At 37.2% G+C, this 13,526-nt stretch overlaps 1 protein-coding gene across 8 annotated transcripts in view; it reads right to left on the bottom strand.

Moving 5' to 3' along the window:
* LDB2 (LIM domain binding 2) overlaps positions 1 to 13,526 on the bottom strand; it is a 381,494-nt gene that overhangs the window by 78,316 nt on the left and 289,652 nt on the right. For all 8 annotated transcript variants that reach the window (XM_027103291.1, XM_027103290.1, XM_027103293.1 and 5 more), the window contains exon 3: positions 2,712 to 2,884. In XM_027103291.1, the coding sequence (XP_026959092.1) occupies positions 2,712 to 2,884 (173 nt within the window). The remainder of the gene's footprint in view (positions 1 to 2,711; positions 2,885 to 13,526) is intronic.

Below are 13,526 nucleotides of genomic sequence, written 5' to 3'. Positions count from 1 at the left end.
CTGCTCTTCTGATTATTAAGCCTTGTTTCCAGTTTGATTGGAAATTGAATACAGAAAAGAAAGGCTTCATAATGTGTGTTTAAAAACTCTAATTACATATTTATCCATAATCTATAATGTTCCTAGGATCAGGAAATTGCAAAACATGCACTATGGTCCTGAGGAATATTAAATATTACTGTTGATTAGGACTGCAGCTGATTTTTGATTCACCAAGTTGACCACATTTTCATAAAAGCAACTAAGAAATGCTGGGTCAAATGCTATTTGGAGAATTAGAGCTTATTGATATTCTAAGTTAGAACAATGTGATAGTGCCTCACATAACGTGCTAAGGGATGCCATGTACTAATAGCAGGCTCCCCTTAAAAAAATTCCAAACTATTTTGCTTTGTGATACTGAAATGTCATTAGCCCCCTGTTTTCTACTAAATAGCCATATTATTTGATGACTTATTTTTAATTAATATAAGAACAAAAGAAAAATTGGAAAGATTCTTTGGGTAGTATAATAATCACCAAGGAGCAAAAAAAAAAAAAAAAAAAAAAAGAGAAAAAAAAATGAATGCTTTGGAATTTTCTAAAAATAAATGTGCATAATTAGCATCTGGACGAAGTCCACACAGCTAAGCTACATTTCCCAGAAAGGGATATTTTTCTCCACAGTATAGAAATATTCATTACAAGAGTTGGCAAATGTATGCTGTGGAGTAGAGTCAGATGGGTGATCTAAATAATTAAAGCTTGAGACCAAGAGAGCTGAGTTCAGGAGATTGTCCCGTCTGGGAGGTGAGTACCATCTGAGAGGGGAGTGCTCCAGGACAGGGGAAAATGCAACAGAGGAAAACCTTAGTTTCTTAATTTGAATGTAAAAAGCACTTTATCAAGTCATCGAAAGAACTGGATTCTTTTTGATTTAAAACCAGTCCAGAATGTACAGCACTATATCTTCGGAACAACTGACGGTGCTCATTTCTGAAAAAGTTTTGGTGTGAGAAAGAAAGAAATTGAGGAAATAGATGAAAGCGCTATTTCAACATGCATTTTTATTTTCAGCGGCTACAGGCTTTGGAAGTAGCTCCTTCATTATGGGAAAGTTTTATTTACATATCACGGATTTCTTTTTTCCCTGAAAGCATAAGGAATTGGTGTGTTTTTCTTGAATGACCTAAAAGTAACAGTAAGCCTACACAAACGATAATGAAGCAACAGGAAAAAGGCTTTCTCTGCAGTGCTCAGGCTTTGTAATGCTACAAATGGCTCAGGTATCCACAAGGTGATGTAAATGTTTTGTATCTCCGAAAATAGGTGAGCCACAGACAGAGTAAACCGTCATCTAGGTGATCATTCCTTTCCACACAGCAAAACGCTCTTTCCAGCATAGACTTTCACATGCAGTGGGAACTTTCCTCTCTGCTCAAATGTTAAAAAGGAAGAAAGGGAAAAACCCATCTCCTCTTCCACATTTAAAATGTCTATTGACAAAAATCAAGATACCATAAACTCAATGGCATTTAATGATTTGCTTTTGCATTTTATAAGCATTTCCTTTGCTTATAAGCATTTCCTTTGGTTTTTTTACTCCCTCGTGGGTACCGGAAAGGTTAAATCGCACCAAAATCAAAGAATACTTTAAATAATAAACATTTTATAGCTACTCTTTCCACAAAATGGTGCATAAGTAACAAACACATCTTCAGTTTTATAATTGGGCTTCTGCAATTAACCCTGATAATCCAACTTCTCTTAACTATAAAGAGTGGGTTGTCATTTGTGTTTCAACTAAAAGAGATAGCTGCTATCGTAGATATTACAAATTAGTTTCACATTGAATCTTAGTCAAAATGCAATGAACTAGTGTTCATTAAAATAAACTTCCGTTCGCCAGATTCTTTGACTAAATATTTATTCTTACTAATTTTTCTCCTTGGGAGAAGATATAAGGGGATTGTCTATAGTGTTCCATTTACATTTTTATGTTTTTGTGTTCCTTAAAGATTATGGCTAGTTGAGCTGTGGTTTGTTGATTTTTTTCCCCTGCTTGTTCATATTTGAATTTAGCTTTAAAAATTGTTTAATTTTAGTAACACAACACAAATACTGACCGCACAGTAACAGGAGAGTGTTCTTTTAGTTGTAGAAGACCCTTCGTATAAAAACCAAAATTCTATGTAATATACAACATCATGGGCTATAGTGAACAATACCTAGTATCTTTCAAGTATTATATATTTGAAAGATACTAAGAGAGTGGATCTTAAAAGTCTTCATCACAAGAACTGTAACTATGTGTAGTGATGGATGTTAACTAAACTTATTGTAGTAATCATCTCACAATATATACATATATCGAATCATTATTTCATATACTTAAAACTAATACACTGTTAAATGTCAATTATATCTCAATTTTTAAAAAACACCAAAATTCTAATTTAGCAGCCTAAGTTTGATAGGCAGCCAAAACTCTCTTCTCTTAGTCTTGAGGGTCTATCATGTTTGACTTGCCTGGGAGCTGTATCACATGCACACACCTTAGAACAGGGTTCACCATAGGGTCTTGCCATGTTACAAACAAAAACGATGACCTCACAGTGCTGAAAGCGTCTGAGATGTGAGAAGTCAGGTTAAAGTTCCAGAAGACAACCATAATTACTATGCTTCAATGCACCCAAAGAAGAACAAGGCTTGTTGCCGAGCCTGCCCTGTACCTTGGTAAACATGGGCTTCCCGTGCTGGGTGACCATCGCACACTGGTCGCAGTCCACCGTGATGGATGAGTTGTGGTAGGATTCTTTTGAGTGTTTGAGAATGTAATACAGGTCAGTCACTCCTCCTTCAAACACAGTGCTAAAGTAACGGGGGATGAGGGTCCTGCCGATAGCTGGGAGAGAAACAACAGAGAAATAAACCATTAACAAGAATATCCAGATGGTCTCATATGCCCCACACCATTGCCAGACTTCCAACTAGATACAAGTCATACCAGGAGGCAAATTTCTCTTTATTACCCACCATGTTCCTTCTGGGCTGCAGTTAATAAAATAAAATCCCTAATATTCAGGAAACATTTATACAGTCATCTTTCCAGATTCAGTGTCCATCAAAAGTCAGTAATGTAAGAGTTAATACTTTAAACATAAGGGGGGCAAATGTACTGACTACTTTGGACCTCATGTATATTCTCTAAGTTAAAATATTTTCAAAAAATAAAACAGGGCTTCCCTGGTGGCGCAGTGGTTGAGAGTCTGCCTGCCGATGCAGCGGACACGGGTTCGCGCCCCGGTCTGGGGAGATCCCACATACCATGAAGTGGCTAGGCCCGTGAGCCGTGGCTGCTGAGCCTGCGCGTCCAGAGCCTATGCTCCGCAACGGGAGAGGCCACAACAGTGAGAGGCCCGCGTACCACCAAAAAAAAAAAAAAAAAAAAAATAAAACATATCCAATTCACCTGGATTTTTCAATGGATTGTTTGCAGACCAGTTACCCAATCATGTTTTATTATTGGTAGTAGTACTCATAATGCTATGAATTTTGATAATGTAATGCTTTGCGGTATGTGAAGTATTTTGGCCTTCACTCACTGGATCTTTAGCACAACCCCAAGAGAATGGGGGACTGAGACCCAAAAAGGTTTTTACAAAAGAAAAAGTTTTTAGGAATGTTTCAAAGTCACATGATTGATAAGTAGATAACTGGGGTCTCTAACTTCAAATCTGCAAACACCCAACCACTAAAACACTTTCCAACACTATGTCTCAAATTGCTTTAATGAAGGGAAATCTTTAAAAAGTGATCTGTATCTGTATGTACAAAGAGATCTATACCTATGTAAGTGCTGATTACTCTCTCCGCTTCTGGAGTTGAATAAAATATCTTTCCAGAATAAAAGGGTCATTTTCAGAGAACTTGATACCTTCCACTTGGTCTAAATTGGTCTCTTTCATTCCACGTGTCCTGTCCTGCCCCATTTTAGTTTGAGCGATTGGTAAGTAGCTGGGTCCCTCTGATATATGACGCTTAGAAACAGCTAACAAGCCCGTGCTTTAGCAGAGATTTTAAATCCTCTTACGCTGAAAATCCCAACTCATAATATCAGGAATTTTGCCTATGTGCAGATTTTGAGGCAAAGTACTAAAGCACTCTCAAGCGATTGAAGGTTTTTAATAAATCTCTTACGTTCACTATATAAGGCTTCCTGAAAGACAAAAATAATACTGAAGATAAATAAATTACGCAAGAGAGCTTTAGTAGGAAAAACCATGCAATTTTCACTTGAATGTTTAAAAATATTTAATTTCATTTTAAAAGCATCAGTATTTATCCATTTTGTATGGATCTATCTCTCTTTTGTACATGGATTTTCAAAAAAAAAAAAAAAAAACTATAAAAAGAATATCCTGCCAAACTGCTTTCTGAAGTGATCTCTAAAGAATCCCGATGTGGATGACGAGTCTCTGAATAATTTATATAGTTGTTATTGCTTCATATTTACTGCAGTGAAATCATCAACAAGTGTGTGCTAAATATTCCAGGGTCTTTGGCAATTTCAGCCTAAATAATCCTTATACATACATTTTCTAAACACTGTCTAATCCCCAACAGTGCATGTTTATTTGTTAAATATAAAATTCAGGTAAGAGTAATCTGAGTCCATCATATCCTTAAACATATGCATAGCTGATATATTATAAAGGAAACTTTGTTAATGCAAAAAACCTTATTGTACTTTGCTAAACAGCTAAGATTAATTAAATGCATTTCAAATATTCTAACTTAAAACTAATTACCATAAATCAGCTCTAGTAATTTGACATTTGGGGATCTATACTGTGGAAAATAAACACAAACCATAAAAACATACACGTAGGGTGAAAATATTTTACTACAATATCCAAGGAATTGTCCCATTAAAAAGGTTATTGCAAATAAACATCATTGGATTAGCCTACATTATAGTTTATTCATGAATCCTGAACAATTTCTTTTTAGTAGTGTTTGCTCTATGATATCATTATTTTCATTCATAGTTTAAGAAAAGTCAAATGGGAAAAAAGTTCGTTAATTCCTTAACTTTAAATTTTTAATCACGTCTCCAACTCCAGGAAATGTACAAGCTGTACAGTCAATAGACGTAGAGGGAAATTCAGCTTTGCTTCATGGAATGCTTTCTAGCACTGAGGGAAATGATTGTTATGGATACCTGAGGTTTGTTTTCAGTCCTGTTTCCTTTGTGGGACTGCCTGTACCATTTTTTTGGAAACGGATGGTCTTACTTGGACCATCACTCACAAAGCTCTGTTATCCACTGTGGTAGACTGCTACTCTGATGGCCCCAACCAGCCACAACAATGGAATTCATGATCTGTGTATGTAGTCTCCTCTTTTCAAATCTGGACTGGGCCCTATGATCTGCTTTAATTAACAGAATGTAGTGTAAGTGACCTTGTGTCTATTGGGGCCAAAACTTAAGAAGGCCTAGAAGCTTCCACTTTGTGCTTGGGGGAAAACCCCATTGCTATGTACAAAGTCCAACTATTCTAAAACTGACATCCTGTGAGACGCCCAACCTAGCCATGTGGAGCAGCCACATGAAGGGGAACTGTGTTCTCCAGACAACAACCCCAGCTGAGCATCCAGCCAACAGCCAGCACCAGCTTGCATGAGTGAAGCCATTTTGGAAGTGGATCCTTGAGCCCCAAATGAGTTGCCTCAAGCTTGTTTCACACAGATCAGAAATGAGCTGCCTTCCACAGACTTTGCCCAAATTGCAGAATCATGAGTGAATAAAAGAAGTGTTTGTATTTTAAGCCAATAAGTCTTGGGGCATTTTGAAGTGTAGCAATGGATAACCATAGCACACTTTCAACCTCCTACACTACAGAGATGGGCAAATTAGAATCCTTTCCTGAAAGAAAGAGGGCAGTTTTGCCACTAAAAGCATGTGAATTGTAGAAATGCTGAAGCTTGCATATAGAGGAAAGCAGATCAGAGAGACCAAGAGTCTTTGTGGACTGATTTGGGCCTTGTCTCAGCTGGGAGTGAAGCCTACTCAATCCCTTGGAGGTCCCACTTATGAGAGATATACCATCCCCCTCCTTTTTTTGCTTGAGTGTGTGATTTGCAAACAGAAGAATCCTGATTAATGTTGTCCTGTTCCAGCATGGAATGGAGGCGTGAACACACATAAAATAAGGAGGAAGTGATGAGAGAAAGGTGTTGTCAGAGACTATTAGTTTTTTATTGTTGCTGTAACAAATTACTACAAACTTAGTGGCTTAAAATCTACCTATCATCTATCTATCTATCTATCTATCTATCATCTATCATCTATCATTTATTTGCCTTATAGTTCGACAATCTGACATGGGTCTTGCTGGGCCAAAATCAAGGTGTCAGCAGGGTTACATTTCTCTGTACAGGCTCAATTTTCTTGCTTTTCTAGCACCTACAGGCTGTCTCTACTCCTTTGCTGTGACCCCCTCCTCCATCTTCAAAGTCAGCAATGGTGGATGGAATCCTCATGGCCTCACTTTCACTTCCTCTTCTGCCTCCCTTTTCAGCTTTTAAGGACCCTTGTGATTGTACCGGGCCCACCCAAATAATCCAAGATAATCTCCCAACTCAAGGTCTTTCATTTAATTGGATCTGCAAAGTTCCTTTTGCCATGTAAGGTAACATATTCATAGGTACCAGGGATTCAGGCTGGACATCTCTGGGAGGCTATTATTCTGTCTACCATAAAGATTATCTTTAAAGAGCTTCTGTTCTGCAAGGGAGTATAGTCAAAAATACAACACACACACACACACACACACACACACACACACACACACACACACGGTGCAACATATAGATAATGTACAGTGAATGGGACAAACAACCAAAAAAAAAAAAAAATTGCATGTGCTTGAGGAAATCCCTCTAGCTCATTCACTGATCTCTTCTATAAACATTCACTGAACCCAGAGTAGGTGTAAAGCTCTTTGGCAAGTGCTGGAAACACAAAGATAGATTTTTGTCCTTGTCTTTATACCTCATTTCTAATAACAAGATATCTAAGTATTTACAATGCAATGTGAAAATAGTTAAGGTTAAAAAAATAGGTTTATGATTTTGAACTCTTTGCCATTTTCTTCTGAATCCTGAATTCGATATACAATTTTATTATTTCTGAAGCACCAAGAAGATTAAAGTGTCCTTTTAATAAATTGTGCAACCACACTGCACAGCCTAATTTAAATGACTTTAAATCAGTGAACATTTCAGATTAGACCCCATGGTCTCCTGACTCATCAGCCACACCAATTCTAGATCTATTTAAGTTTTATACTGTCACACTCATAAGCTGCTCCTAAGCTTTACATTTATACTTTAGTCCTTGGAACTAAAAATAATTTAAATATTGATATGTATAAATCTACACTGTGCCTCCACGAAAGGGATCGTATCTTTCAAATATACTTGAAAAGAGATTAAGATTCTAATAGATTATTAAATTGATTCTATTTTTCTAACACATTGAGGTCAATGCTCCAAAAATTGGAAAGGGAAAGTATGGCGAGTAAGAGAGCATGGGAAGATTTTCTGTGATATTAGGTGAGTGGAATACGGTAATGTTATTTATCCGTGTGTTTATGAAACAGAAAAGAAAATCACAGATTAAATTATTCAGGAGCCTGAAATGTGTATAAATGTTTAAATAATGCTCTACTGTGCAGGTAAACATGATTAGTCCTGAATAGCTAACACTTTATCCTTAGCTAATTTGGATGTTGGGCTCTGAATTCCAGTTCCTTGGGAAGTTTTTCATTGTTGTTCTGTCTTGTCCTCAAGCACCGGCACGGCTCCCCAGAAGTTCTTGCATAGAGCTGATGGCGCTATGGAGGCAGGATCTAGCTTCTATCTTTTCTTGTAGGTGTTACTTGTAGATATTAAGGTATCTACAGGATACTTGTAGATATTAGCTGATTTCTTCCCCCATTTAGAAACCAAATGGATTCATTGGGAACTCTTAATCACTGAGATGATATAAACTACTGTGCATCTGCCTATTGTCTCTAACAATAATTATGAAACTTTTTCTTAAACTCCTAAGGGTGTTTATAAGGAATTCACATGAAAGAAATTGCAAGAAGAAAATGATCATATGGGAAAATGTTCAAACTAGTAATCAAGGTACGATACATATTAAAATAATAATAAAAAGACTAAAACATAAACCTGATGAGGTTGTGGAGAAACAAGCATACTCACATACTTCTAGGGAAATCAATGTAACAATTGCTCCTTGTCTGGAGAATCTCTGACTCTCTGGTAGTTTATTAGGTGTGACTCTAAGCTCTTGGTAAATACTCTTGCCAAACTGCCGTTCTGATGTTCAGATCTTAAGCGCTCTGAAGTTCTCCAAGATCTTTGAGAAACCACTGTCCGATGTTAAGACCTTTGATTTGGGGCCATCATTTATATTCTAAATGCCTGTAATTTCATCTTTCAAAGAAAATTCACTTCAAAAAAAATGTAAGAGGTTGAGGATCCCAATTAAAATGGGGAATAAGAAGAATGCTTATAACTAACAATATATTAGTACCACTTAACTCTTGACAATTATTTAACTAAAGATTTTCTACCTCATTGGAAAGAGAAAACCATATAACCACACAACGCATTTGTGCTTTTAATTAGGCAAAGTCAATTATAATAAAACAAGTGGTAACTCTGATTTTTAAACGATTTTTCATAAACAAGATACTGGGTAAACTGGCTGCCTAAGACTGAGTAGTTTTAGTTTTATACAGTTGTTCTAAAGCTGCAGTACCTCAGAAATCCAAAAGGAAATTCTACTACTGAAATACCACTGCATAATAAATAAAAAATTCTACTACATAATAAACACGAAGATTCATTCAACTTTAGACTCGCCTGTATTCAGAAATTAGTAAACGCATTATGCTAGCATGTAAATGGAAATGCGCCTTGTAGTGAAGTAAACAATATTGATGTTTCTACTTATTATAAATAGTCATTATAAATAGTCAAAACAATGGAAATAAGACATGCTTGAACTTTGATAGGGGTGATACAGGTTCAAGGCAGGTTCCTTTGTCTCAATGAAGGGAAAACAAGCCAAATTCATTTTACTTCCGTAAATTAACATTATTTCATTCTAACATACCTTGTACTTCTCTTCTCAAGCAAAGCAGTCTGATTTAAGTATCTTTTTTCTTGCTATTTCAAAGATTCTTTCATTCAGTATATGTTTATTAAGTACCTGCTACAGGGCCTGCCTTTGTTTTAGGTGATGGAGATAAATAGCAGACAAGTGGGAAGACAGAGAATAAAGCTGGTAGCGAAGGAAGGTAGTCTAGTTTAGACTGGCTGGTGTGCAAGGCTGCAGTGGGGAGGTGTTGATGGAGCTGAGTCTGGACTGAACGGGCCATGTGAGCATCTGGCAGTGGAAAGGTCCAGGCCCAGGGACCAGCAAGGACAAAGGCCTTAAGAGAGGAATAAGCTAGAACTGAAGGTGCTTGGCGTGTCCTAGTATGAGACAGCAGGCAACGTGGAAGGACCACAGGCAAGGAGAGTGAGGTGACAGATGAGCTCAGAGAAGAAGGTGGGGTCAGATTATCTGGAGCCTCCTCGGCCACGGCAAAGGGCTGACATGTCAATCTTAGCGCAATGAGATAGCACTGGAAGGCTTCAGCCAGTGATGTGATCAGATGGACCTACTCTGTTTTTAAATGTATCTTGATCTGATGAAGGTACTGTTTTTAAATGTGTCATCCATCTGTCAACATGGTTCCAAAACGCCACAAAATTTTTTGATCCTCCCAGAAATCTAATAGGCATTTTTCTTCCATTTTCTACCAAAAGACTTCTGCCACACCACCTCACATATGTGCTGGAGAAACGACGATGACTGTGATAAACCCCATCCCACTTTTAGGGAGCTTCTGATCAAGCAATTGTTAGAGCTATTAATTCATTAATTAAGGACAAATGAGATGTGTGCCATGGTTTGTTCTTGGAAACACTGTTTATCTATCGCCTGACACACATTTAGGACCCGTACATATTTGCCGAATGAATGGGTGCAGTCCATGAATGGATTTATGTGTTCCAAGTTCCAAGAACTTACTTGTAATCCTTACTTCATTTCCTTTCATTTAATTCAACCAGTGCCTTGGCATAATCAGATAATTTTGGATCCCGATTTTTTCAGCTCTACCACAGGGTGTTTCTCTCACTTGTGTGCCTCTCATGAGGGGCAAAGTTTCTTTATCCCTTTATCCAAAGCACTGATAATAACATTCTGCAGGTGAGGTCCACAGCCATGGCTGGACCTCTTACCATGAATCAGTACCCTCTAAGTATGAAATTGAAATCCTTTACTGACTTTCAGAATAAGTCCATGCTCTAGTTACTGATGCCTCATGGACATGGTGCAGGGTTGATGGGGAGAGAGTGAGGTGTCAGAGAAAGACCTAAGCTAAAGGATGAAAAGACATCAATCAGACACAGGGGACCAGGGGGAAGAGAGTAGTCCTGGCTCAGGGGACAGACAGCACGTGTCAAGGAGCATATGTGCGTTTCCCATGATTTGGGCGGCTGCTTTCGTCAGATCTTAAATATTTATACCTTAGAAGAGCTTGTCTGGATGAACTACTCCATTACATAATGTTCTCTCATTCCTTCCTTATGACAGTACAATATTCTTTTAGTTATCCAAACTTTATAATATAGTTTAAATCCGGTAGATTTATTTCTGCCCTCACTATTATTTTTATTTCAACATTTTCATAATTATACTGTTTATTCTTCAAGATGAACCTTAAGATAATTTTGTCAAGTCCCCCCGTCCCTCCCCCCCCCCCACAAGAAAAATTGGAAGGAGGTTGGTTTAAATTAAATTGAATTTGCTAAAAAAGGGTTGACATCTTTAAAATACCCAATCCTCCCGTACAGGAACATGAAATGTTTGTCCACTTGTTTAAGTCTTTATCTCTACCTCAAAATCATTCTGTAGCTTTCCATAGGTAAATAGCTAACAATGCTTGACTATTTTAGTTATGCTGAATGGTTAATATAATTTTTTTCATTATATTTCTATTTGGAACACTGACACTTACTTGAACGCTCCTACTATTTTAATAGTTCTTTAGAAGATATTTTTTGAGTTTTCTAGGTGAAGAAATCCATGTATTTCCTTCTTTCAAATATATTTATACCATTAATTTCTCATCTTATTACACTAGTTAGAACAGCTCTTTGAGGAAAAAAAGTGTTAAATAATGAGGAAAGTAGTAGGCTTTCTTTTTTTTTTCCCCTAATTTTTTTGAGAATTTCCTCTAGGATTAGGGAAGTACTATATGTTGATTTGAGATCTGATCATATTACTTATTACAGAAAGAAAAACAAATTCTTTTTCTACATCTTGTTTTTATGATTTTGTCCTTTTTAATCCTGATGGATGTTTAATTTGATCAAATGCCTTCTCACTATTGAGTTGATTGTCTAAGTTCCTTTAGAAAGCTATCTATTAACATATTTTCAATTATTGAATAATTTTATACTTGGTATAAACCTTTCTCTTGTGCACACATGCACACATATATTTTTTAATAAATTTTTGCATCAATTCAACTTATGATTTCACTAATTTCCTTAACAAATACCCATGAAAGCAGTGCTCTATATGAGGCACTAGCCTAGCTACTAAATTAGAATGATAGAGCCAGAGAAGACCTCAGGTCTAGTCCAGTGACTCCCATAGCATTTTCTAATCCCAATGGGTCTCTGAAAATCTCAAAATGCAACCCTAGCTAGTTCCATATTTCAAAAATACTATTAAAAAAGGAATATGTTTAGCATGTTTCTCTGATTTGAGTAGGAATGAATTTAACTCATGGTGATACTGATTAGCTCCTGATTAGTGATTATGAATAACACTTAACATATGTGGGAAAAATATATTACAAAACACTAACAATTATTTAATAAATGTAATAAGGTTATTATTCATGATTATATTCCACATCCTCATTTTACAGCAGAAAAATCTGATGACTAGAGAAGAAAGCTGCGTAGCTACTTGGGGCCAGGATGAGGTAAAGTAGAATGATTATTGTTTTTCTTTTTTTTTGCGGTACGCGGGCCTCTCACTGTTGTGGCCTCTCCCGTTGCAGAGCACAGGCTCCGGACGCGCAGGCTCAGTGGCCATGACTCACGGGCCCAGCCGCTCCGCGGCATGTGGGATCCTCCCGGACCGGGGCACGAACCCGTGTCCCCTGCATCGGCAGGCGGACTCTCAACCACTGCGCCACCAGGGAAGCCCTGATTATTGTTTTTAAGCAACCAATCTTTGTTTATTTCTATGCCTGAATTTAATTTTTATTAACTTTTTAATTACATAAGTAATACACATGCAAAAAATTAATACAGTACTGCTGCAGAGACTCACTAACTGTTCACTAGATCTGATTTCTTTTTCTAGGCCTAGAGTAGACCTCATTTCTTAAACTGCCTTTCAGTTGGGTGCTGCCTTGTGATGGAGTTGTAACCAATGCCCAATGGACGTTCTCATTGTTTTCATTTTTTTTCCACCAAGTAGACATCAAGACATATTCAACTTTCAGAAATGACGAGTAAAATCATTCTACATGTAATTGGCAAGCTCTTTCCCACCTCTAACAGCCAGATATTGAAGACCCAGCAAAGGATTCCATGGACCCCCACCCGCCATGGGTGGAGTAGCCAGGAGATGGGAGGAGCCTGGATTACCACCAGGAGGAGAGCTGCCACATACTGGGAAAACCCATCTGGACTTTGAGATATCGAGCTTTGTTTGTTGAAGAAGCTAGGGTTAACTAATACAATTATTAGGAGTCTAAAGTTTCCCTGACAACCCTGTACCCACCAATGTCAGTGCCTTCACCCCTCCCCAGGTCACCTTTGTTATCAGTATGTTATGTAGCCTTGTAAATATTTAAATTATACATTTATCTCCATTTATATGTCCACATAGATAACACATATCATTTTATGTGCATGCTTTTTGTTTTGTTCTATTTGTTTTACATAAAAGTTATACAATAAATCTATCTATATGGAACTTGTCTTTTTTCACTCAGTAATACATCTTTGAGTTCTAAGACTAAGACATCTAATTGATTAGATTAGATGATTAGGCATTGCTTGATTTTAATCACTGGATTGTATTCCAGAATACAGCTGTTTCGCTCATTATGTAAACATTCCCTTGTTGAGGGGCATAGACAGTGTTTTTCAACTTTTTCCAAAAGGGCAGACACTGAAAAGGAAAAAAAAGTATGTTTTATTTAACTAAGTACCAGTAATCACCCTTCACATGCTGTGATCAATTTACTCCCCCACCTGCCCTGATAGTACATGTTTTACCCACAACTTCACCAGCAATGAACAGTGTTAACTTTTGCATTTTTTGCCATTTAGATCACAAAGTGTGTCCCTTACAAAGTGGCAGCCCTAAAGTATGCAAAACTTTCTCG

This window comes from Aethalodelphis obliquidens, unplaced genomic scaffold, assembly GCF_003676395.1.
Source record: "Aethalodelphis obliquidens isolate GAN/ISIS:26980383/991018 unplaced genomic scaffold, ASM367639v1 scaffold6, whole genome shotgun sequence".
Classification (NCBI taxonomy): domain Eukaryota; kingdom Metazoa; phylum Chordata; class Mammalia; order Artiodactyla; family Delphinidae; genus Aethalodelphis; species Aethalodelphis obliquidens.
The sequence above is the reverse complement of the archived record's forward strand: the minus strand, read 5'-3'. Positions and strand labels throughout refer to the sequence as shown.